The sequence below is a fragment of the Spea bombifrons genome, chromosome 1, assembly GCF_027358695.1.
Source record: "Spea bombifrons isolate aSpeBom1 chromosome 1, aSpeBom1.2.pri, whole genome shotgun sequence".
In the NCBI taxonomy this organism is placed as follows: Eukaryota; Metazoa; Chordata; class Amphibia; order Anura; family Pelobatidae; genus Spea; species Spea bombifrons.
Window position 1 is genome coordinate 129,149,307 of NC_071087.1, and position 25,697 is coordinate 129,175,003.

Here is a 25,697-nt window from a genome sequence, read left to right on the forward strand (position 1 = left end):
ACTTGGGGACAGTGATGTATTTATGGGGATCCCTTCTTAAGACTTGATACAGCCACCCACAGACAGGGGTCTAGCACCTTATGGCCTGTGGGGCAAGTAAAGCCAAGTGGTTCTCTGGGCCCCACCTTCTGATAACCAATACACACATATACGTACACAAAACACTGACACTCTAGCACTATACATTAACACACTCACATCCACTCAATCACTCTTCCAGCCATACAAGAGACCGACGTGTACCAACCCTGCTATCCTGACTTACCTTAATCCTTGGTTTCCTGCATTACCTGTTGTGTCCCCTGTCCTACGTTGGAGCCCGAACCTTACCCTTACGAAAAAATTACTGCAGTTTTTCTGAAGTAATACTGCTATTTTTTGGACATGAAAAAACTGCAATACTGCACTTTTACTGCAGTATTACTGCACATTTACTGCAGTTTTACTGCATTTGTACTTCACTGTACTGCAGTTTTACTGCAGTTATTTTTGTACGGAAGTACAAATGCAATAAAGCTGCAGTATATTGAAGTACAACTGTAGGTTTGCAATATAAAAAAAAAAGCGCAGTAAATGTGCAGTAAAACTGCAGTACAGTGAAGTACAAATGCAGTAAAACTGCAGTAAATGTGCAGTACTACTGCAGTAAAAGTGCAGTATTGCAGTTTTTTCATGTCCAAAAAACTGCAGTATTACTTCAGAAAAACTGCACATTCTCCACTCAGTACCTATACTTACCTGCTTTCACTGAGGCCTCCTTACTGTTGGGATTCCCAAAGCCCTGGTTTTCCCCAACTTCTTCAAGAAGTTATTCTTGAAGAAGGTACTAGGGAGTTTGTAAGGCATCAGTCATATTCAGTATTTTATTGCAAAATGTCAAAAATGAGAAAGTGTACTTTAAAAATGACTGAGCATGCTAGGAATTGTTGTCTAGTACATATTGAATGCTAGGTATAAGGGTAAAATAAAGCCAAAATAATGGCTTTTTAATTCATACCACAACAACTAGACTTCTTACTGTGATGACCTAAAATTGAATGCCCTGGTTCTTTTTGTTTTAACAAACTGAGTCTACAGAGATCATAACCCTGGGGCATATCACGCTAGTAAATGGATTTGATTTTTTAAGGCTGTAAATCGAGGCGCCGTAGTTTTTATTCTGGGATGCACCTGCCTGGCTGGCTCTGCAGACTTGGTGCTTCTTGACACCTGTTACAATGCGGTTACAATGCGGTTACAATGCTGCAGGGCATTATATTACATGCTGCTCTGATCATGCAACATTCTCTTGTCATGCTTATAAGACATATTATCTTATGTAAACATCAGATTGTATTGTATTGTTCTTTTCCCTGTTGTAGCAGTCTATGGGCGGTACTGCGAGGCTATTACCACCCCTCCCTGTGCTAACGTGTCACTCCTGTTGTGTACTTACCCCTCCCTGCCAGAGAACCTGCCCCCACCTAGGGATTCCTCTACAGGTGAGCGTCTCCATGTGGCCGGCCAGCCCCACCTTCTCCGTACACAGTTTCCTGCTGGCTTTAGTGTTGATGTCACAAGAAATACCTGTCCTGTTGGGTTTTTGGGTCTCTTCTGGTATCTGCTCGGGTGTCAAATGCAAGACCAGGACAACAGAGAGCTTGCTACCGAATGTTCCCAGGTAAGAGCATTTGCACCTGGATTTTAACACGTTAAGAGGTGTCATGTAAGGAAGTTTTACTTTACTGAGAGGGTGGCAGATAAGTGGAGCAGCCTCCCAGCAGAAGTGGTACATGCTAATACAATGAGGGAATTGCGATAGGCTCAGGACTATCCTGAATCTAAGACAAGATCTGCTGTCAAATTCTATGTTTACCATTAAAATGCCAGAGGGTATACTGTAGTTTCCCGCCCCCCCTGGATATAGGCAAAGCACTGTGGACTGTCACAGCTAGGGATGCAGTGGGTGTATTTGTATTTAGAGTTGATCCATACCCTCTTTTACATGGTGGCTGTGGGAAAATCCATAAAAAATATTTTAATTCTGTAATTTTTTTCTTTTTACTTTATATAGATTATCTCTTTAAAAAAAAGAAGATTCTGATCACTCTGTGTGTGCATTGTGTCATTTGATTTCACGCTGTTTTTTTTTTTTTCTTTTAAGGTGGACCCATATATTTTGCATCTCCAGAAGTGCCTGTCAAATATTCACAAGGTAATGACATGTCCTGGAAGCTAGATTTTAGCTTGACCCATTTTTAAAGGAGCAGAGATGTCATTTTTCAAATTGTTTTCCTATAAAAATACCAAAGCAGGGTGTTTCACTTTGTCACTCCCTTAGTATTTGTTGGCACATTAGACAAGCACCTTCTACAAGGTGAAATGTATGGAAAGTTTGGACAGGAGTCCTGACTGAGCCAATTCATTAAATTATTTTTTATAGAGCCCCAGCAGGTTCTACAAAAAGCGGAATATAAAATTATCAATAAGATGAACATTGACGATAACATAAACATATGTTCAAGAGATACCCTGGTGTTATTATCTACTTGAGACTCCCTATATTTCAACCATGATACTCCCTCTGTTCCTTGCTCTCAATAAGATACTTACCGATAGACGTCTTTCCGTTATTCATATATTTAAGGTGCTAAGGAGGAGACATCTTAGAGCCGGATGATATATGTCCTCGAATTACCTTTATCTCGGTCACAATTTGTTTTTCTTTTTATTTTTATGTTTTTATTTTATTTTTATTTTTTTATTGGGTTCTGTTTCTGTGTTTTGTCAGAAAATACAAAAAATGGCGAGAAGTTGACGCTCATATTATCGTGACAGTTTCATGTAATAGCGCGGTTGTTGTTCCATATGGCTATCGCTGTCCATATCTTTATTCTGTCCCCGGTCTGTTAAATTTGTGTGCATAGAGATCCACCGCGAATGTATAATCTCAAACATGTGTTTCTCTTTAGATACATCTGTATTTTTTTTTGGTATATCTGTACTAACGTATTTTTGTACCATGTTGTATGACAATGTTCGCTTCTACAACGTGTCTTCTTCTTCTTGAATAAACAGTTTGGAAAAAAAAAAGAGATACCCTGGTGTCCCAGGCAGTGTTCTTAAAAACAATGCTTACTAAAGTACATTGTAAATTCATTCTTCAAACAAAAATAAAGAACTTACCATAATTTGCTTCACTGACCTGAGGAAAACATAGAAATGGATAACAATTTATTCTGTAGCCTCGCGGCCTACTAGGTTCTTTGTTTTAATTCCGTGCAGGAATCTCCCAATAAAATGCATAAGGCCTTAGAATAGTTACTTCACCCTATAGAAAATTTTGCCTGATTAAAACAAAAATATTTGGCTAATATTTTCTGTGCATAATATCCAACCTAAGATGCGTCTCGACTTTAAAGGTGTAAAGAAGAAGCCTTCCCATTTATCTCATCCAAATCAATGCCTGTTTTAAAGGAGTCCTTCTCCTTTCCTTCATTCCTGGTTGCTTCTGTGTATGCTGCCCATGTGTCAGGACTGGACTGGCAATTGGGCACCTTGGGCAAATACCCTCTGGGTCAGTGCCAGATAGCACCTCTTACTTACTGTTTGTGGAGCCACTCAATACATTGTTGTGAAGCCCTCTGCTGGATACAAGAGACCACTTGTGAGAAAAGCAATCATCTAGCAGGCTTCACGAAGATTGTTTATTGACCTGGGCAAATTTTTGTCCCCAACTCCTTCTTGACTGGAGTCCATTCAAAAGTTGAGGGGTTTCTTTAGTATGGAAGAATTTCAAGTTAGCCCTGAGAACAGAAAAGATGGTGGCTCCCATTCCATATGCGTAAGGTGTGCTTTTAATACATAGTTTTATCTGTAATGAAAATGTAGGTGTCGGGAAAAGTGACAGACCGGGTTTAAGCTACTTCAATGTTTTCTCTAATTTATTTGCAGGTAATTCAGAAAACTAATGACATACTGTGCAGTATCAGCCACCCCTCAGTGTGTAGTGAAGTGCTGCTTTCTTCCCGAGGAACCGATTACATCTCAGGTAAATGCAAACACAGGTGGCGCTATTATAAAAGCAGGCTGGGGTTTAAATTGGCCCTGATAGTTTAGGGCCAGCGGCCACCTGCTGTATTCCAACACTTCCACATGGCCAGTCCGAGCCTGTACATCCAATAACCATTCGACGCACTCAAAAATACACATGATCAGTAACCGATAATGCACGAGGATAGGAAACACTATGACAGGCACAGGCATGACCATCAGAAGGCCAGGTGTGGTGGGTTACTGGGGATTATATAGGGCTAGGAATGAAAACAGACGCCAAATTCAGTTTTGATGTCAAAATTCGAAAAGAGTGACATAATTCTATACAGGTCGTCCGCTCGCAGCCATCTATAGTTCGCAGGAACTTGAGGAGAGGAAGAGGACCTGTTGGAAGATACAGCTGCCGAAGGATCTCTTGCACTGCGTGGGACAGTGAACCAAGGGTGTCCCCAATGGTGGATTAGCAGAGCGGCCCCCCCGTCCCCAGTGGGTGGCTTATCCCACTGGTGCCCCCGTGGGTAACAACCAGAAATTGCTTTATGTTATAGAAAATATGTCTTGGAGACTAATAATAGAGAATCATTTGTATAATATAATCAGAATTAGATATTTCATGCAAAACATAATTTAACAATCAAATTATGAATAATCTGATCACTCTAATGTGCATTCATGTTTCCCAAACCCAAACCAAAAACTGTACATCAACAATCAACTACGGTCCCATCTCTCTACTTCCTCTCACCTCCATGCTTCTTGAACCATTTTTATACTATCAACTGACTAAGTTTCTTGACTCAAACTTTTTACTTGACCCTTCAATCTAGATTCCATTCTCGACATTCTAGTGAGACCTCCCTCGCTAAAGTTACTAAGAACCTTTGGCTTTCAATGACACCGGTAAGATGATGACATCCATATATACCTATCCTCTCTTGATTTTTCTCCCTCTTACCATGTAACTGCCTTGCCTTCGTCTCTCACTGGATGTCTGCAGGATTCCTAAAACTCAATCTCTCCAAAATCTTATCTTCCCTCCCTCCAATGCTAACATTACGTCATCAGTTTCTCTCAATGTCAATGATGCAATCATCTCATCATCCCCACACGCTCACTGCCTTGGTGTTACCCTTGACTTTGGCCTCTCATTCACCCCCACGTCCAGTGCGTCTTAAGAATCTGCCTTCTCATCTTAAAAACATTGCTTGCATTTGTCCCTTCCTAACACAAGATGCCACTAAGGCTCTTGTCCATGCCCTCATTATCTCCCACCTTAACTATTGTAACCCTACAATTCACCATAAGTGCTGCTGCCAGATTTATCTTCCTCACCCACCACCTTACTAACACCTCTCCTCCTCCTTACTAACGCCTCCTCCTCTCCTATTAATAAAAATATATTAAAATACATATTTTGCTAAAAATAATAAATATAGGTACATGGTGGGGAATGGAAACGCCCCTCTCAGAAACCATGCCACTGACCACCTAGCTCAAATGCTGATGGTATACTACCTGGGGTGAAACTATGCTGTAGATCAGTTTGCTAGGTAGATACAGTAGTGACAAGCAGAGAGTCACAGATGGGTTAGTGATAGATAGCTAGACAAATAACAATGAGGTAATAGAAAACAAGACAATGTCTGAGACGGTACAATCAAGTATTTTAGGACTGTGATACAATCAAACATTCTGAGATCCTACAAAAGATTGGCATCAGGGGGAAGTGCGTCTGAAGGACCTGTGTCCTAAAGTAGGTCATTTAGGAGGTATAAATTAGAAATAAGAAATAATGTTTTTTTTTTCATTACATTTTGTATAATGTAAATAGAGAAGTAATGACCAAACAGATGAAGAACGTCGAATTGTAATCACCCACAACTCTCTCGTTTTCTGTTCTACTTAAAATAGCTGATTACTGATCTCACTTTACAATTATGAATGTTTGGCCTTCTGTGTGTTGCAGAGGTATTGGAAGTGTACAGAATCTCGAAGAGAATTGAAGGAGGCATGAAAACTCTACACCTTGATTATGACAGCCTGCAGCTCGCCCTCAGAGATATTGAATTATCCTGGAATAACTTGCAGGCTTTTCTGTCTTTGTGTCCATGTGTACTACAGATGCTGGTAAGCTGTGCTGAATCCACTTTACATACAGGCCAGACATGATAAGTCTGAATTCATAAAACTGACCAGGCCAAAACGTTGTAGTTGCCATTGTCAATATTTCCAACAATCAGACTGTGACAGCCAGAGGTACAATGTGTTCGCTCATCTGGAAGCTTTTAAATAGTTTTTTTGTAAAGAGCCAGCTTGACTCTTCCCACTTGTAATACATGATAGATGTCATAATGTCATAAAACTTCAGTGATTTATATACTGTACATGTGATCTCTAAACACAAGGGAACAGATAATGACTACAATGCATTTCACATGCCAGGTTGTAGCTGGGAGGTCCAAGTAAATTAACAGTAAATTGTCCAGTAAAGATACTTGGATTGTTCAGGAAGCAGATATTATTATTAGATGACACTGGAGATGGACCACACTAGATATGACACTATAATCTGGGAGAGTCAACCAAAACATTTGCAAAATAATAATCCATATGCAGGTGAGATTGTAAATTATCACAACTGATGGGAAAAGTAGCCTGAGAGCCTAGGTCAGAAGAGATGATAATGCGTGTACACCAGGAAGATCTAAAAGATAACTGGTACAATTTTTAAAACAATAAGCAAATAATATAAATACATGGGGAGGGAAAATGGAAAACATTCACGTCGTAATTTTGTTAGTGACACAAATGGAATTATCAGTATATATGCTTTTTAGTTTTTCATGTTGACTAAAGATAACCTGTAATATGTGGCGTTTACTTCATGAACCTTTTCAGCCACCCCCTTCGTCTCTGGACTATAAAGTGAAGGGGACCAGCTCTGACCCAGTCTGCTGCCTGAAAAGGTGCTGTGGGGTTTGTCTACTGGAAGAAGAGCCGGTGAGTTACTCAGCAGACTGTGCAGCCATGTATTGACCAACACAAGAACTGATCTTCATGTATGTATGTATAATATATATATATGTATAATATATATATTATACATTATATGTATATATTATACATATATATTATACATTTATATATATATATATATATGTGTGTGTGTGTATATATATATATATATATATATATATATGTGTGTGTATATATATATATATATATATATATATATATATATATATGTGTATATATATATATATATGTGTATATATATATATATATATATATATATATAAATATATATATGTATATATATATATATATTTATATAAATATATATATATATATATATATATATATATATATATATATATATATATTATATAGGGTAATTTCTATAGGTATGGAGTACTATGTTAGCCATAGGAAGAGAGAAAGCAAATTTGGTAAAGATGATACCTTGATTGGCTGAGGTATTAAGGATTGCAAGTTTTCAAGACTATCTAGGTGGTCTTCTTCTTCCTTATATGCCTATAATATATTCTGGTACAATATTCCTGAAGAAGAGACCTATATAGTCTCAAAAGCTTGCAATCCTTAAGTATTAATACCTCAGCCAATATAGGCCTCATCTTTACCAATTATTTTTTTAATGATGATATATAGTAGTTTAACTTCAGACATCCAAGAGGCTCGTGTACATCTACCTACATTTTTCAACTAGGTTTGAATGACAAAGGCCGTTTCTCTTTTCTTTTGACGCACACATGCCATTCTATAATTTGCATGTCACCTATACGTGCAATAATGAAATGTATTATTGTTATAGTAGGTGACTGGGTAATTACGTTCTCCGACAGTTCGATAATGCGCCCTGTAAGTAGACGCAGCATTCTACTCCAGCTGATTAAAAAAGGAAATAAATTTCTCTGTGTTTATCCCACTATGTTAATTATTTCCTATTAATCTGTATGTTGTGTTACTGAAATTCTATAGAAGTGTACAGATAAGGTATACTAGCCTCACATTCCCAAAGCCTTCAACTAAGTAGGCGGTAAGTGGAAACAAATATGGTGGTTTCATCACATGGCGCAGTACATGGACAGAGTTGTGTGGAAGGACAGGGAGCGTTGTGGGTGCTCAAAACATGTTACCCATTCCCTGCAGAGACTACTACCACTAATTGTACGTTTCTGTGAATGCCAAACAGAACCGGAAGCTTTAGTATGGGAGTGATGAAGAATCACCTGGGTATTTGGTAGCATTTTTGTTTATGGCATTTTGTTTGTATTTACAGGGTACTTTTTTAGTATTAAGAACATCACTTAACCCCTTAATGACAAAGCCCGTACATGTACAGGCTCAAAATGCACTGTTTTCAATGGGTTTAGGGACCGCCCATTGTCCTTAAGGGGTTAATATAGTATAATTTTCTGTCTTATTATAATGATAGCTTGGACACGGTACAGCGACAGCTGCTTATTTCCCATGTGTATATGTTTTAGCTCCCACGTCAGTTAAATATTTTATATAAACACATGAGGTCTGATTTTTAGGGTATAAACATATACTGAAAAGTTTAAGACTTCACTAAACCAGCTGAAAACACGGTGCATGTGGGGCAGGATTTGACACTCATGGTTTTTATATCATTTCCATCATTCATACAGCTTGGTGGGGAGTCTGTGGACAACATGCTGATGCACGGAGGACATCTGTACCACCCAAGCTGTGCCAACTTCTGGTTAAATTGCATTGATTCCAACCTCCCAGTTCTGTCGTGTCACAAAAACTGTTGTCTCTATGCACCTTCTTAAGAAGAAAATGCTGTAAACCAAGAAAATCAACCCCACCAAGAACCTCTGAATATTTGCTGCTTTTTGCGCTGATCTGCGCTTCTTATATGCGCATCTGATAACATTTTGTAATTCTCCATGGACCTGGCTTTTTTACGCATGTTCCAGGATGTGCACCATACACTGCAATGACCTGTAAATAGCTTTTTTTCTGTTTGTGAAACATTTGTCTTGAACGAGGCTTTCTAAATAACAATATTCATGATTTATTTATTGCATGGCGTCCGGATGGCACTTTAATCAACACCACAGATCTGTCTGTGTAGCATTTCCCAATTTGACCTCACTTGCAAATAGAGAATAAATATATATCTGTGTGATACATGATGTCACAGAAAAAAAAGTGTTCCAGCAAATATATACACAGGTTCTCCTGCCTTGTTTAACAGTATAGATTCTAGTTGTCTTAAGTACATGAACTTGCCAACCCCAAGTCATGTCTCATTACCTGCGCTACCATTGTTTTTAATTTTTTCAAACATTGTAACCATTTAAGTCAAGGACTGCTCTTTCTGAAGGTGTGTTTAAGAAACAAGCTAGCTGGTAAGGGCACATTTCTCTGAGGTTCAAGCATGTTTTTCCATCAGGAGAGGGTAGTTACCCCATACAAGGTATGCAAATATAAAAATAGTTCTTATACTTTTATTTTCAGACATTACACAAACTGTATTTAAAATGGGACCATGTTCTTCACCTCCTTTTCATATATGGTTGGAATAAGTCCCATCGGGGAGTTAATCATGTGTACAGTGTTTACCCCAAATAAGTCCATCTCATAGGCGATCAGCTGTTTCCAAAAGCCATTATTGGGGCGAATGATCGGTCTGAGTGATTTCAGATAAGAGTGTGCTGCCAGCAGGGTTAAGCCTTTGTGTTTCATAAGATAGCCAAGGCAGAGCGCCGGAGACCTACTAATGCCTGCTACACAGTGAATCAATGTACGACCTCCATTGAGTTCCACATTTTTGATCTTGTCTGTTATGGCTTCAAAATGCTTAAACAAGTAACTATCAGGAGTGTCTGCGATTGGAAAATGGAGATACTCCAAGTCGGTATAGACATGGCTGGTGTATTCCAGAGAGACACTGATGATACACGTGATGCGATATCTAGTAAGAAGGACCCTGTTGATGGCTGCAACTGCATTGCTGAGGTACAGGCCGTCTGTTATCTGTGCGAGTCCACAAAGTGACGGTGCTTTGCTTTTCCAAGTAGGATCGGATCCTGCTTTTGCTTGCTTGGTCATTGTTAGGAGGGGAATTCTGGCAGTCTGGAATGAAACTACAAAGAAAGGGCAAATTGACAAATTGCCCCCACTAATGTCATGAACGAATGGCTATAATACAGTACATCATTATAAAAGAGAACAATCTTTCAGAACCGTTACTTCCACCTTGCTTTTTATAGCTAAGACAACAGCTGCCCATTTTGTAAATGCTTTCCTTGGTCCGTGGCTTTGTCTCAGAATATAGAAATCACCGGGGTGTAAACCAGAAGGGTAAAAAAATAAATACAACAGTGAAATACAATACAAAATAAACCTATGCACGGAGAGTGAATACACTTGGCCTCTCCCTAATGGCCATGGCTTCTTCACATCTGTTTTATTACATATTTCACTATTATGGGTTTCTACTGAGCATTTTGAAGCCGTCCCGTATATGAAGAAGCTTTGGTCACCTTGAAGAATCCATTCATATGAGACTTTATGTAAGTGTATTGACATTGGGTGCATAGATTTATTTTATATAGTATTACACTATTATACTTCTTTTCACTTTATAGTTTAACTCCTATTGATGTGCTTTTTTTGAATCGGATATTGGAAGGCGTTGTTTCTATGTGTCATCTTGTTATGTTATACACTAATTGTAATGTCCTGTCCACCCTTTGTGCATCGCTGCGGAAACTGATGGCGTTATATAAAATAATACAAAATAATAATAATAAAAATAAAAGGTTGTGTTGTAAAGAAGCAATGTTATTAGGGAAATTTAAACACCTCATTTTGGACACTTTATTTTTTAACTTCTGTTACTTATGCTCATGATGGCCTTAAGGTTAAGTTCCTTGGAAGGCTATTCCACTTAGCTATACCCTTTCAATGTTGAAATACGTTCTTATGTTTCATCTTGTAGTTGTAAGGGATAATGTATAAACAATGTAACCTTTCAAATTTAATTGAAATAAAGACACACACTATCAATGTGGAATAAACAGGCCGTGTACTTTTATTTAGCTTAACAACTTAACATACTTTAAAAGACTCTTGGCCCAAACCCAGAGTCTCACCTCCAAATAAATAAACCAAATAAATATAAATACCAAGCCATCCGCCCCTAAAAGCCAGAAGGCTGACACATTTCACCAGTCCATCCCTATAAGGGACGACTTTAACCCAACAAAAGCACACGACAAAATAAAAAATAAAAATTTTTTTTTTTTTTTTGGGAGGGTGGGCGGGATCTTCTCAAGCAGCAGTTCCATCTTCGCCCGCGGCTCTCCTGCACAGCCGAGAATACCAGCCTCGAAAGGTAAGTACCAACAGCTTAGCAGTTCGCCTTGTGGCATGAACGCTAGCACCTCAGACACTTCTATTTATAGGGCAAATTCGCGCCTTTAGCGCGGCGCGAGGCACCTCGAGGCGCTGCAAAAGCGTCCTCGAGGCAAAGGCGGCAAACCACTAAGCGGCGCGCGCAACTCCAGAACTTTCTTAGTTATATAACCTCACCTATTTTTTTTTTTTTTTACAAAGCAGCCGCCTGAACTTTTGACCCCACCATACACCTAATGGTTAGGCACAGAGGTTAACTGCTGACCTCTGTGTGAACCCTAACCCTATCCCCACAACTACATGTCGCCCAGCGCTATTTAGGCGGCAGGGCTCTTCATGTAGTTGTAAGGGATAATGTATAAACAATGTAACCTTTCAAATTTAATTGAAATAAAGACACACACTATCAATGTGGAATAAACAGGCCGTGTACTTTTATTTAGCTTAACAACTTAACATACTTTAAAAGACTCTTGGCCCAAACCCAGAGTCTCACCTCCAAATAAATAAACCAAATAAATATAAATACCAAGCCATCCGCCCCTAAAAGCCAGAAGGCTGACACATTTCACCAGTCCATCCACCAGCCGCAAATGTATAACCACATTTGCGGCCCTAACCCATAAAAGACACGGCCTGTTCCACCATGTTTTGCAAATTCACATTAAAAATATCGCAACCTATATCTGATAGGTGCACACCATCCTTACGAAATAAACCAGCACAACTGCCTTCTAACTCAATATGCCGAAAGCTAATTAAGCCTTCCATTAACATAAACTTCTCCATCGATCTATTCAATTTTCTTCTCACTCTTTCGAGCGCCTTCAGTTCAGGTCTGGAGGTCCAAATTAACCTAGGAATCATTTCGGACCACACCAACATAGCATCCTTAAAATAACGTCTGAGATTCAGAATTAACCCTTTAAACAATAATAACAACTCAATTGATTTTGTCTTCCCCAAATCATTTCCCCCACAGTGAATAATAATAACATTTGGCATTGGTAACATATTTACATAATCTAAAACAATAGATTCTAACTGGCAAATATTTAAACCTCTAATACCTAACCAATACAATTTAACAAACTTGCTATCAAAACCCAGATTTTCACCGTAGCTCCTTTGAGACGCTCTGTTCTGGGCCCAATAAATGAAGGAGTGCCCCACAATCCATACTATAAATGGGCGCTCACCTGAAAGAAAAAACCATCAACACCTTACAATAAATTAGGTCTAATATAACTTAAAAACCTATTTGACTCCCATCTACCTATTCTCTTTATAACCGATTTGTCCAAACCCAACATAGCGGCTTCTGTCGCTGCCCCAATCCGAAAAGAGTGCGACGGATAGTCATCATTACCCAACCCAAGCTGCACCAGCGACTTTCTAAGCACGCTTCTAAATTGGAAAATTGTCAGCGGTGTACCTGAACTGTGAACCAACCAATTACCTTCCCCTGCTGGCCTAATGGCATTAAACAATTCCGCATTTAACACTGGACACAGTTGCGATTCCATCCTGTATAATACTATCCAACAACCTTTACCTGACCTATCCGTTTTAGAGGATCGCAAAAATATTTTCAAATGCTCCCCACATATAATGTCTACCTTTTTCAAACCCGAACCACCCGTCTTATTCGCCGCCACCAACTCACTTATACGAAATGCTCCAAAAAAAGCTAAAATAAAAGCCGTCCTGAACAGACGCCTTTCAAAATCATCCCAACAAACTTCACTTAAGACATTCACCAACTTACCCAAGATCTCGAAAGAAATCGGTTTCCTGTTATCCACCCCCTTAACAACCTTCTTATACCCTTTTAAAACTTGCTTTATCAAGAATTCCTTAAAACCCGCACGCTTCCCCGCCAACTTAAAGAAAAAAGAAATGCCCAGTAAATACCTATCAATAACAGCTCTAGAATAACCGTTATTAATCATCATTAATACAAAATCCAAAGCTAAATCCTGCCCTTCATCAAATTCATCCATATCTTTAATTTTTACAAAATCACACCAAAACTTCCAAGCCTTTGTGTAAGCACTCCATGTCCCTCTAGACAAAGATTGAGAAAGTAAAGCACTTATCTGGGAGAAGTTATTTCCCAAACACTTTTCGGAACAATCACTCCCTCCTCCTCTGCATGCGGCGCCAACCTCCTGAAGCTCTTAAAATCAAAACGTGAAAGTGCATCAGCCAACACATTCTTCTTACCAGCTATATGCTTAGCTTTCAACCATATATTATGTATTAAACATAAATAAACCAAACGCCTTAAAATGCTTATAACCGGCAACGATTTCGCTCTCAACGTGTTAATAACCCATACCACTCCCATATTATCACAATTCAACAACAACCTCTTATTCACCCATAAACTACCCCAACATTTCAGCGCAACCAATACAGGGAATAACTCAAGCAAAACCATATTTCTTGTCCAGCCAGCCTTTATCCACTGCACCGGCCATCTGTCAACCGCCCATCGTCCTTGCCAATAAATCCCAAAACCTGTGGCCCCTGCCGCATCCGTAAAAAACTCCAATTGATCATTAGAAACAAAATCCTCCTGCCAAACTGCCGCACCATTGAACTTATCCAAAAACAGACTCCAAACCAGCAAATCCTCTTTAATTTGCTTAGACACTCTAACCCTGTGATAAAGCTCCTTCTTACCCGAAATACCCTTACCTATAAGCCTTGAAAAAACCCTCCCCATCGGTATCACCCTTGACGCAAAATTCAATAAACCTAACAACGATTGAAAACAATTAACCGTAACCTTCCGTAAACACAATACCAAACGAATCTTATCTTTTAACTTCCTAATTTTCTCCTCCGGCAGCCTAAAAATCATTTCCTCGGTATCAATCTCTATACCCAGAAATTGCAATCTAGTTGTTGGATAAACTGTTTTATCCGCTGCCAAGGGAACGTCAAAATATTCCGACACCCCCATGAACGAATTAAGCAACCTTAAACAATCTAAACTATCCGCTTTTCCTAAGAATAAAAAATCGTCAAGATAATGAATAACCTGAACCGAACCCGAAACCTGAACCACTACCCATTCTAAAAAAGTTGAAAAAGCCTCAAAATAATAACACGAAATTGCACAACCCATGGGCAAACATTTATCAAAATAAAACTTTCCTTCAAAATGAAAACCTAATGAACAGAAACAATCTGGGTGAATAGGTAAGAGCCTAAAAGCTGCCTCTATATCCACTTTTGCCAAAAGTGCACCCTTACCCAGCAACTTAACCCACTTCAACGCATCCTCAAATGAAGTGTAATGCACTGGAAACTCAAACTGCTTAACTTCATCATTAAGTGAACTGCCTTTAGGGTAAGACAAATGGTGTATTAATCTGAATGCACCTGCCTCTTTCTTAGGTACCAAACCTAACGGTGATAACCTAAAATTAACGAACGGTGGCTTTGAAAATGGACCCTCAAATCTACCCAGACTTAATTCCTTCTGAATCTTCACTCTAGCCACCTCCAAATTTTCCTCCACAGTTTTCAGGTTTCTGACAAAAATACACTCTTCTCCTGAAAAAACTGGAACTCTAAAACCCTCTGAAAAGCCCGAAAACAACAACTCAGCCTTCCGTCTGCTTGGGTATTGCTCTAAAAAGGGGAGCATTCTTTGCCACCTCACCGGCGTCTCCGCTTTTTTGAACCTCCTTTGACTGGTTCCTACGAAAACAACGCACCGCCGGGTGGCTACCCGCACAAATTGAACATTCATGTCTAAATTTACACGAATTGGGCCACTTGCATTGTGTATCATTAAATGCCCAACATACCCCTTTAGCACGCGGCTGACCTGCAGAATTCTGAGACCGCACCACTGATGTACTTCTCTGAGGCAGCATCGTACTTATCCATGTACCCACGTCCTTCATCCCCCATTCTAGATTTTTGTGCACAGACAATTTCTGACGAAACACCTCATCATAATTAAACCATGCTAACCCACCAAAATTCTTATACGCCTCCAACACCGACTCTAAATGTTGAAACAAACCAGCACTTTTTTCACTATGCCTCTCACAATATACGCTTGCATAGATGCAGAAAGCCTGCAACCAATTATTAAAAGACCTAGCTACAGGCCTACGTCTATCCTCTTCTTTATCATGCTTTATCAAAAATTCCTTAGAGGCAGGCAACAAAGATAAAATGTCAATATAATCATTACCCCATATCTTCTCTTTCATAGCATTACTTAAATGAAAACCTAGTGCTGAAGTTTCACAAGGTAAAGCCTCTTTCATGCAGGCTTCATTAACCACATTCTTTCTTTGTACATTAGCAGACTTATCCCAAGCCTGAGCTGGGCTGGCCCCTTGTAACTCCTTTAAACACCCCACTAAAGAACCCACCAAATTATTCAATTTACACAAATTTTCATTTGCATACTCACCCCTGCTAGACCCAGCTCTGCCTCTGTCCTGCTCAACCTCTGCCAAGTCCTCCTGCTGCAGACCAGAACCGGTTGCTGCCCTCTCCTGATGCCCATACCGGTCCTGAAGTCTCTCCTGCTCCTCTTCACTGCTCCGCAGCAGCAACTGTTTCTTCACCCCTACCCCTCTAACGGCTGGAGAGCGAGGTAGGGGCCTTTTCTTGCAGGCCACCGGTTTCTTACCCCGGCTTCCCCGCTCCTCGCCGACCGGAGATTTAACATTTCTTCGTCTGCTAGACCTCCTGGCAGACTCAGGCAGCTCACTTGAGGACCCGTCCAAATCTCGCGATGCTCCGGCAAAATCCCGCGATGCTCCGGCAAAATCCCGCGATACTGAATGTAGCTCCCGCGATGACTCGTCCCTTGCAGCCGAAATTGTTACTTCTTCCAACTCCGCCTCCGCGACGACCTCCTGCTCACTCCCCAACCAGCCATGATTCATTTCTTCGTCAGCATGGACACCGAGGCAACTCTTCAACCAGGCTTCACCCCCTTCGGACAGGGCTTTCTCCCGGATCTTCTCAAGCAGCAGTTCCATCTTCGCCCGCGGCTCTCCTGCACAGCCGAGAATACCAGCCTCGAAAGGTAAGTACCAACAGCTTAGCAGTTCGCCTTGTGGCATGAACGCTAGCACCTCAGACACTTCTATTTATAGGGCAAATTCGCGCCTTTAGCGCGGCGCGAGGCACCTCGAGGCGCTGCAAAAGCGTCCTCGAGGCAAAGGCGGCAAACCACTAAGCGGCGCGCGCAACTCCAGAACTTTCTTAGTTATATAACCTCACCTATTTTTTTTTTTTTTTACAAAGCAGCCGCCTGAACTTTTGACCCCACCATACACCTAATGGTTAGGCACAGAGGTTAACTGCTGACCTCTGTGTGAACCCTAACCCTATCCCCACAACTACATGTCGCCCAGCGCTATTTAGGCGGCAGGGCTCTTCAAAACACTCTAATTTTAGACTGTCCTTCTGTCCAAGCCTTTCATCTCCTTTTGAAAGATACCCATTCATGAATAGAACTGTTAATCTTTGCTCAGTTAAGTTTTTTTTTTCTTTTTTGCTATAAAGAGAAAACCAGGATATTTCTTTAGGTCGACGTTTTAAGACACTTTCTACTAGTAAATAGCTAGCACAACGGAGATACTTACAACCCAGTTTTTATTTCATAAAGAATATATTATTACTTTTGTCAGTAATATTTTTTTTATGTAATCATTTCTATTTCCTAGGCATAAAAAACTGTTTCTTCTGAAGATGTTCAAATTCCCTCAAATATTTTAAGCTACAGTCATAAACAGCTTAAGACAGAAGTTACAGGACGTAACAATTAGTGTATGACATGACAAGATGAAGCCACTCCTAATATCCGATTAAAAAAATGCACATCAATAGGAGTTAAACTATAATATTCAGTTATGATTTTTTTATATGATATAACAGGTATAGAATTGATAAAAGTTGTACACACATATATATATATATATATATATATATATATATACACACACATATATATAACATACAATTTATGTTGAGCCTCATTGTGTTAATTTCTGCGAAGCCTGGTAACTAGACACCAGGACTAAAAGTGGCTCTTTGGAAGAGGTGAATCCTGTAATCATACGGTGTAACCGGTTCTTATTACAGTGTAAGCATGGCTGTGTAAGGGAGAATGAGTAAATTACCCAAGTGATCTAACCTTTATGGAGTTGCAGTACGGGTCATTGCAGGAAAACAGTCACCTATCGTATGATAAAGGTTTGACTATTCTGGTAAGCAGAGTTTTTACCAGGCATAAAGAAATTCTACTTTTGCTATGAAGGAGAAACAGCCAGGGACTTGTCTTATCAATAAGCAGCCACCAGGGGGCAGAATCTGGCAGAAAAATCTATGTTGTGGTTTTTGTTTATCAAATGGAGTCAGATTTTTAAAATATAGTCATTTTTTAGCAGCGTGGGTAAAAATCTTATTTAACCCCAAACCGTTTGATAACTGTTTGGTCTGAAACCCAAAGGCTTGGTAGCATTTTTAAGAATTCTAGCTCAAAGCGATGCTCCACTATATTTTATTTTATCCGTATTACTTTATAAGGTGTATTGTGTAATAGTGTTGAATATTTCATATTGGGATTCCCCTTTAAGACAGGGCTCTAATTTGTTATTAGCGTGAATTATGCAGCATTAAAAATGTCTAGACGTCTGGGGCGAAGGTCCTGTTATAAACCTCTGGGTAAAAGGCACGTTTCATGCTTGTGAATACGTGGCGAGCGATAAAAAATTTATAAAAAAAAAGTGTTAAAGATGCAAAACCATCAGAGTAACATAAAATATTATTAAACACCACATTTAATACTTGAAGGTAGCGAATGAAAGCATTAGCGAGATTTAACCATTCATTATACAGGGCCAGCAAAGCTCTTCCTGCAGCAGAAGCTCAACGAGGAGCTAAAGCAGAACTCTCGCTTTAGTGAATAAACCCCCCAAAACCACTGAATGATATATTTCCGCCTCCATTTTTTTCGGGTTATGCTGATTATAGTAGATAATGAAAGCAATAATGGCTACCGAGAACTAATGTTACCATTATATTTTAGATTACGTTAAACAGATCACGGGCGGGACCCTCATAAAGCCACATTAATACCATACGCCTAGATGGCAGGGTCCTTAACTCCTGTTGTATCTGCATTAATGTATATTTATCATGTATGTGTTAACTACCCCATTTAAATTGTGCAGTGCGAAGTACTTTTTTTAAAATAAAAGGTGATAGTAAGTAACAGTTAGGCAATTGTATTTTAGTTAACTAAAACATAAATGACTTTTATGGAACTACTTTCTAATAAGAAAAAACAGGGGGCGAAGGGGCTGCTTTTAACGTAATGTGCTCCTAAATCAGTGAACTCATTTATTCCTATCCACGTGAATACACCGCCGCTGAATTATGCATTAGCCAACGGCACGTACCCGTTCACCTTAAAGTATCCCCGGCCTACAAGAAGCCCCCGAATAAATGCATCCACTGTGTAAATGGGCACACGGTACAAGCACTACCTGCGTTGCTATGAAGCACATCGCGAAATATTCTCCATCCCTCCATATACTTGTTAAGCAGCGCACCCGCCTGCCTTCCTATACACCGGAAACTAGCCTTAGCCGTTTCCAGGGTTACTTATAAACATTGCCACATGCCTTTCAATGACACCGGTTATACCCCCTGTAATAGGACGACCAGGCACTCCTCCGACTGGCACAAGCCAGTACACAAAGGCGTCACGTGGCGTCCGCTGGACTCGCCGGGTTTAGAGATCTAAACACACATTTTATCATAGATCTCTGTACGCAGAGGAAAGCGTAGCTCCAATGGTTGGTCAAATAAATTATAATAATTTTATAACGGCGACAAATTAATTTAAATGAATCTGGCTGAATCGACAGCAATAGCTTACGTAAGGGAGGCAGGGTAGCTATATGTGTACACGGCTTGTGTGTTTGGAGCTCTGTAATACCCCCTGGTTTGTTCACGCGCTCCTTACCGTCGACGCTGGTCTAGGTCACGTGACGTCTGTTTGTTTTGAAGCCCTGGCTGTCAGTGTCACTAGTGAGAGGGGGTGTGGCTTTCCCCGTGTGTCCCGCCCCCCGTGGAGCTGGTCTATGGGGAGAGTGGCCGCTTCAGGATCCAGAGGGCTGGTGTCGCTGTTCTCGGGGGTTCCTTGCCTTTTTTGCCCGCAGCATTGTTCGCCGTCTATCGGAGGTATAGGGATGAGCGGCTCTGGGCCAGCCCCACCGGGCACCCCAGCCACTGGCCCCGACACTTACAAAGGCTGGCTTTTCAAATGGACCAACTACCTTAAGGGATATCAGAGGCGCTGGTTCGTTCTGAGTAACGGTCTGCTGTCCTACTACAGGTGAGTGTGAATTGGCGGGTCCACCGGGTACCGCTGTGTGTGCGCGGGTCACTGGCATGGCAGGTGGGGTAACTGGTGGTAATGGGCATTCACGTGGCAGGCATGTTGGGCATTGGGGCGTGCAGGTGTACTGGGCACTGAGTGACATTGAGGTGGCAGATGGCCTGCTGGGTGTACTGGGGACTGCGATGTCTTGGCATGTTGGGCATGGTGCTGAAGGTGTGCTGGGTACAGGGCTGGCAGGTGTACTGGGTACAGGGCTGGTTGGCGTGCTGGATACATGGCTGGTTGGTGTGCTGGGTACAGGACTGACTGGTGTGCTGGGCAGTGGGATGGCAGGCAAGCTGGTTGAGTGTGCTGGACACTGGGATGGCAGGTCAGCTGGGTACTGGGTTGGCAGGTGAGCTTGCTGAGTGTGCTGGGCACTGGGTTGGCAGATGAGCTGGCTGAGTGTGCTGGGCACTGGGTTGGCAGGCGAGCTGGGTACTGGGTTGGGAGGCTTACTGGGTTGGGAGGCTTACTGGGTTGGCAGAGGAGCTGGCTGAGCGTGCTGGGCACTGGGATGTGCGGTATAGTGGGCACGGAGGTGTTCCGGTAATTTATTATATAGAATTATTGCTGTAACAGAGGTGAATGGCTGTAGCATTTCTCTCATGGTAACTTGGACCAAAGCAATTCAAAGTTGTACACTGTATCCAATATAAAGTGGCGGTGCTGCATGCTGTGCCCCCTACAGTTGCTGCAGGCTAGGCATGCAATAATCACACAGTATTTTTTCAGATTAATTCTGATTAATCAAACAGTCACATGACCCATTTGTTATATTACAGTTGGCACAAAACATTACTGTTACAGCTAGAGTGTAAGAAGTAAAACGACAAGCGAACCGAATCAATACACCTCAATACAAAATCCCAGCGTGAGTGCGACTTATAATGTCACAAGCGGTCAGGTTAAAACAGCCATTCATCACGCAAGTTAAACAATTGTTTGTTAAGTTTGTTCTCATACAAGGAACTGTAACTTAACCCTAAAGAACCTGGACACCCTGAAAACAGGCTAAATGTATATTTCAAATACTTTCTAATATTTTGAATAAAACCAAACTAGATAAATAATATTTTTTTATTATATTATATATATATATATATATATATAGTATATCTAGATAGATAGATAGATACCGGTATATAGACAGATTGTGGGAAACTATTACAATAGGGGAGAGTGAAAAATTAACATTAAAATTGTGCAATATACAAAATTGACAAAGACACTAACACACACTGAAGATATGCTGGCAAAGTAGAAGAGCCACCGGTCTTGTGAGCTTACAATCCAGGGCCCTGCTAGGAGTGACTAACTGACCCTAGCACTTTAAGGCCTGCGGCTGCCAATGGCACAGATGTAGCAGTGCGTATCTAGCTGGTAGCCACACAAGCCAGGACCCGTTCTGCCTCTGGAGTGGCAGTGTTGGTAATTATGTGGCCCTATCTCCCTGGTTACTTAACTAGCAGATACCTATTGATGCACAGACGCCCCCAACACATTTCTCCCTTACCCCACTGCCTCTCTGTGTGTCACATCTAGGGTGAATATGTCAGCCATTGTTTTCCTAGGAAACAAACATTGCACGTGTTGCTACTGCAGGTTAGCAATTTGCTTGCCGGAAACGTGCTTAGATTCCTTGTTGACACGCCGAGGTTCCAACACCAGAAGAGGGCAAGGTTGTTGCTTAAGGGCAACTTGATGTAATTAATGCCATTAGCTTTGTGTCGATTAATTTTGTCACCTTCACGGGTGTTGCTCGGTTCCAAAAAGATCTGGGGCTGGTGCCCATGGCAAGCTTTTCGAACCCTAGAGAGCAAACTATTGACGAATGCCATAAACTTTGTTTGATATGCTTTTGATTTCATTAACACAACAAATGCAATGTTTTAAGCTATATTGACTAATATAAAGTCAAATGTACGGCCAACCATCATGTGAACTTTCGTGTATACAATAGCTGTGTGTCCACCTTGCAAACGCATGGGGGGATTTTGCAACATCTCCCTTACGCATTTCTGTGCAGAGATGTGGTCGGCGGAACACATGTCCATGCGCATGATATACTTACCGCCAGTAAGTAAGTACTGCAGCACCAGGTGGGGGAACGCTGTGATTACGGGGTCTCTTTAGACCCCAGTATGCATGTGCAGAACGCTGTACCATTGATTCAAGCAGCCAATCAGTGGCAAAAATAATCTATCCATGTAAAACGAGGGCAGCTGCCAAGCTGCAGTTTCTACTTCAAGTAAGCGATTTTTCTTAATATTCTGTTTATGGAGAATGCTCACAGGAGTACGTTAATATGCATTCATCCTCAGTGAAGCTGTTGGGGACTTTCAAAAGATCTGGCTCCCTACAACTGAGTGTTCTTTAATGTGGCATGCTGGCATTTAATGTTTGTGTTTAACACAAAAAAACAACAGCGAGCCTCATAAAGAACATCTTTTTTTGGCATGACAACAAAGCTATTTAGCCTGTCAATGCCATCTTCTTGTGTCACTTGATTGTAACCTATAATTAGGTATTCCCTGTGAATATATGAATGTTGACTATCTGACGTGATTGCACTATTATTTGTGATTACCACAAGGCCCCTTTTAAATGATTGGGTAAGTAATGCGGCTAAATGACAATCTTCTCGAAGAAAATGATACTGACGCAGGTTGCATGAGTTATAACTTGAATGATGTAGCAGTGTATATGATCTAATGTGTGCATGATCACATTTGATCAGCAAACTTACATATACAGAAGCCTGCGCCGAATCCTAACTCTCACACCCCAAGAACTGTCTCGTATTAGAGCATCCCCAACTGATTAGCATGTATACCAAAGCTGTAAAATACCTAATATTATATACCAGTTTGAGTTTTATTTTACTAATCTATATTATAAATATTAGGTATGTACACTATATGAACAAAAGGATTGTGACACCTGTCCATTATGCCAACAGGGACTTTGATGACATTGCATTCTAAATACATAGATCTTAATATGTAGGTGCCCCCCCCTTTTGCACCTAAACAGTAGAGCATTTGTGAGGTTAGGCACTGATGTTGGACGACAAGGCCTGGCTCACAATTTCCATTCCAGTTTAACCCAAAGGTGTTCAATGGGGTTGAGGTCAGGGCTCTGTGCATCCAACGCATCCAACCATGTCTTTATGGACCTTACGGCGAAGTTTAAAATGACCCCCCCCATTATCTAACCTTCCTCTCCATCCATATTATCTACCCCCCCCCCTTTGTACTTACCTTTCAGCAGTCCTGCAGCGAGTCTCTCAGTGCTGGCGCCCCTCTCTCTCTCTTCCGCTTTAAAAAAAAAAATTATAAAAAAAAGGGCTTGGGGGCGGCAAAGTGCCCCTTCAAAAGTGCCCCACTCTGCTCCATGGTAGGGCCGGTCCTGTTTGTATACTGGGCAGAGCCGTAGCTAGCTTCTTTTGCGCGTGAGGCAAGAATTGAAAATTGTGCCCCCCGACAGAGGTTATTTTATTTACACTGCCCTTACACACAACTGCCCATAAACACACACATATACTGCTATTACGCAGACTGCCTTTACACACACACATATATATACTGCCCTTACACAAGCCTGTCCATACACACACACACACTACCCTTACACACACACACACCTGTCCATAAACATGTATATACACATACACTGCCATTACACCCCTTTCTCACCTTCCACCCTCCATCCAATTTAGGGAGCATGAGGCCTATCATTCCAGGCCTCTCCTTTAGTGCTCTCTCATCACTATGCGCCGGCTATTGATGCAGAGCACTCGGCATCAATCCCTATGCTCGTCATCATTTGCCTGCACATAGTGATTAAGGAGCACGCAAGCCGAGGTCTGAAATGACAGATCTTGCACTCCCTAATGTTGGGCTGGTGATAGGGGAATTGTGATCTCCCCAACCAGTCCTGCAAGCTGCAGCTGCTGATAGGGTGGCTGTACGCCTCCTCGCAGCTGTGCTCGAGCCGAGTGCCTCTCTCGCCTCACTCTTCTTACGGCCCTGACACTGGGATACACTCATGCTGAAATAGAAAAGTGTCAGGCTCATCGTGTCTCAGCCCTTACTGGATGTTGGAGTCCAGAACACAAGAGTGTAAGAATCCACACACTTCACAAAATGAGACAAAAGCTGAATGTTTGAATATAGGTATATTAAACAAAGCAGATACATCTCACCATAAGTAACAGAGTAGGAGGCATATCAACTATACAGTCTTCTGGGGAGTACAAAATTAGAATAGTCTAGGTAAGAATCCAAAAAGGATCTGGGACGGGTAGCAAGCAAAAGGGGTAAATCCAAAAAGCAGGCAGGGATATAAAGCCTGTTGATAAGGTCAGGTGTGTTAGTGACATAGGCTTCAGGTGAGGGAGGCCTGGATATAGCATAACCAACACAGCTAAACATAAATACACAGAACACGGATTGTAAACATAACCAGACAAGACATACACGGTACAGGATGCCACAAAGGACAGGGAACAAGGCAGGCAGGTAATGTTCTGGCATCCACCAGACTCCCATCAGACTGCCAAACAGAGACGTTAATGCACCACACACAGAGCAGGTTTCCACTGCTCCAGAGTCTAGTGGCATTGTGTTTTACACAACTCGATCCAACGCTTGGCATTGTATTTGGTGACGTTAGGCTTGCATGCAGCTGCTTGGCCATAGAAACCCATTTTCCAATAACACCACTTACAGTTGGCCGTGGAATATCTAGCAGGGATGAAATTTCACGAACTGACTTATTGCTAAGGTGACATCCTATTACAATACCACGCTTCAATTCACTGAGCTCTTCAGAACAACCCATATTTTTCATAAATATTTGTAAATGCAGACCGCATGGCTAGGTGCTGGATTTTATACACCTGTGACAATGGGTCTGATTGAAACACCTGAATTCAGTAATCAAGAGGTGTGTCCCAATACTTATGTCCATAGAGAGTGTGTTCTTAATTCTGAAAACATATTCTTGAGATAAACAAATTCTAAAAAGTGATTAACTATTAAAGGGGCAGTCACATTAGCTACAGTTTGGTCACATCAGCAGCTTCTGGAAACCATCATCTTGGGATCTTTACATAGACAGTTGGAAACTGAGTGTAACAACAGTAAGCTCTCAATGAGGTCCCTCTTTTGGTCCGCATAGATCCAGATATACATACTAAAAAACTGTGACTCACAGTGGGAGAACCAAGAGGCACACACAGAGACTTCCCAAGAACATGATGAGCGTATCACAATCCACCCGGAAAAAAGTCTGCTCTCAAAACTGCAAATCCGCTTTGACATACTAATAAAAAAAGAGGTTATATGTTTGAAACTCATCTGCAGCAATTATATATTTTTTTATTTCTGTTATAATTCCTCCTCAATATCCTGGATTGTCTTTGTTGATGATACAGATGTACTCCCAAAGATGTTTTGGAAATAGAAACACCAAAAGAGGGTGCATAAGTAAAAAAGGGTGACCTTATTGATATTCCCATTCAGCCGTGGAAGAAAGCACAATGCTGAGCTCAACAATCCGATAATATATTATTTGCATTGTAGTTACTTAATACCTTCAGCCAGCTTGTCCGTACTGTTGGCCGCATCCCATGACCCGAGACTTCCAGAGCATGAGGTTACATTGTATCATTCTTTGTACAGTAAACCCATGCAATGAGCAGTTGAATTAATCTTGTATTATATTTTTATAATGCAAAAGTATTGAGTTAAATAAAATATTGAGGTATAAATAAGCTGTGCCATATCACCACCACCACGCTCTTTTATGT

At 41.0% G+C, this 25,697-nt stretch overlaps 3 protein-coding genes across 4 annotated transcripts in view; 2 read left to right on the top strand and 1 right to left on the bottom strand.

Moving 5' to 3' along the window:
* Window positions 1-1,508: 1,508 nt before the first annotated feature.
* On the top strand, window positions 1,509-9,237 carry LOC128475074 (synergin gamma-like). The gene is made up of 6 exons (XM_053457546.1): window positions 1,509-1,660; window positions 2,144-2,194; window positions 3,934-4,030; window positions 6,002-6,162; window positions 6,934-7,035; window positions 8,709-9,237. The coding sequence occupies exons 1-6, from the start codon at window positions 1,616-1,618 to the stop codon at window positions 8,853-8,855; spliced, it is 603 nt and encodes a 200-aa protein (XP_053313521.1). The 5' UTR covers window positions 1,509-1,615; the 3' UTR covers window positions 8,856-9,237.
* Window positions 9,238-9,522: 285 nt separating this feature from the next.
* On the bottom strand, window positions 9,523-19,446 carry DUSP18 (dual specificity phosphatase 18). Of its 2 annotated transcripts, none has more exons than XM_053473582.1 (2): window positions 19,379-19,446; window positions 9,523-10,175 (listed from the first exon to the last, which is right to left on the bottom strand). In XM_053473582.1, the coding sequence occupies exon 2, from the start codon at window positions 10,138-10,140 to the stop codon at window positions 9,565-9,567; it is 576 nt and encodes a 191-aa protein (XP_053329557.1). In that variant the 5' UTR covers window positions 10,141-10,175; window positions 19,379-19,446; the 3' UTR covers window positions 9,523-9,564. The 2 variants fall into 2 exon arrangements, with proteins under 2 accessions (XP_053329557.1, XP_053329549.1); XM_053473574.1 differs by lacking the exon at window positions 19,379-19,446 and adding an exon at window positions 18,984-19,075.
* OSBP2 (oxysterol binding protein 2) overlaps window positions 19,401-25,697 on the top strand; it is a 106,348-nt gene continuing 100,051 nt past the window's right edge. Inside the window, exon 1 of the mRNA XM_053454230.1 lies at window positions 19,401-19,837. Coding sequence (XP_053310205.1) covers window positions 19,401-19,837 — 437 coding nt within the window. The remainder of the gene's footprint in view (window positions 19,838-25,697) is intronic.

Coding starts and splice junctions, on each gene's coding strand:
- DUSP18 (XM_053473574.1), bottom strand. CDS start 19,029: ATGGAGGGATGGAGAATATTTCGCGATGTGCTTCATAGCAACGCAG. Junction 10,176..18,983: donor TGTGCTTCATAGCAACGCAG/GTAGTGCTTGTA, acceptor CTTTCTTTGTAG/TTTCATTCCAGACTGCCAGA.
- LOC128475074 (XM_053457546.1), top strand. CDS start 1,616: ATGCAAGACCAGGACAACAGAGAGCTTGCTACCGAATGTTCCCAG. Junction 1,661..2,143: donor TTGCTACCGAATGTTCCCAG/GTAAGAGCATTT, acceptor TTTTCTTTTAAG/GTGGACCCATATATTTTGCA. Junction 2,195..3,933: donor GCCTGTCAAATATTCACAAG/GTAATGACATGT, acceptor ATTTATTTGCAG/GTAATTCAGAAAACTAATGA.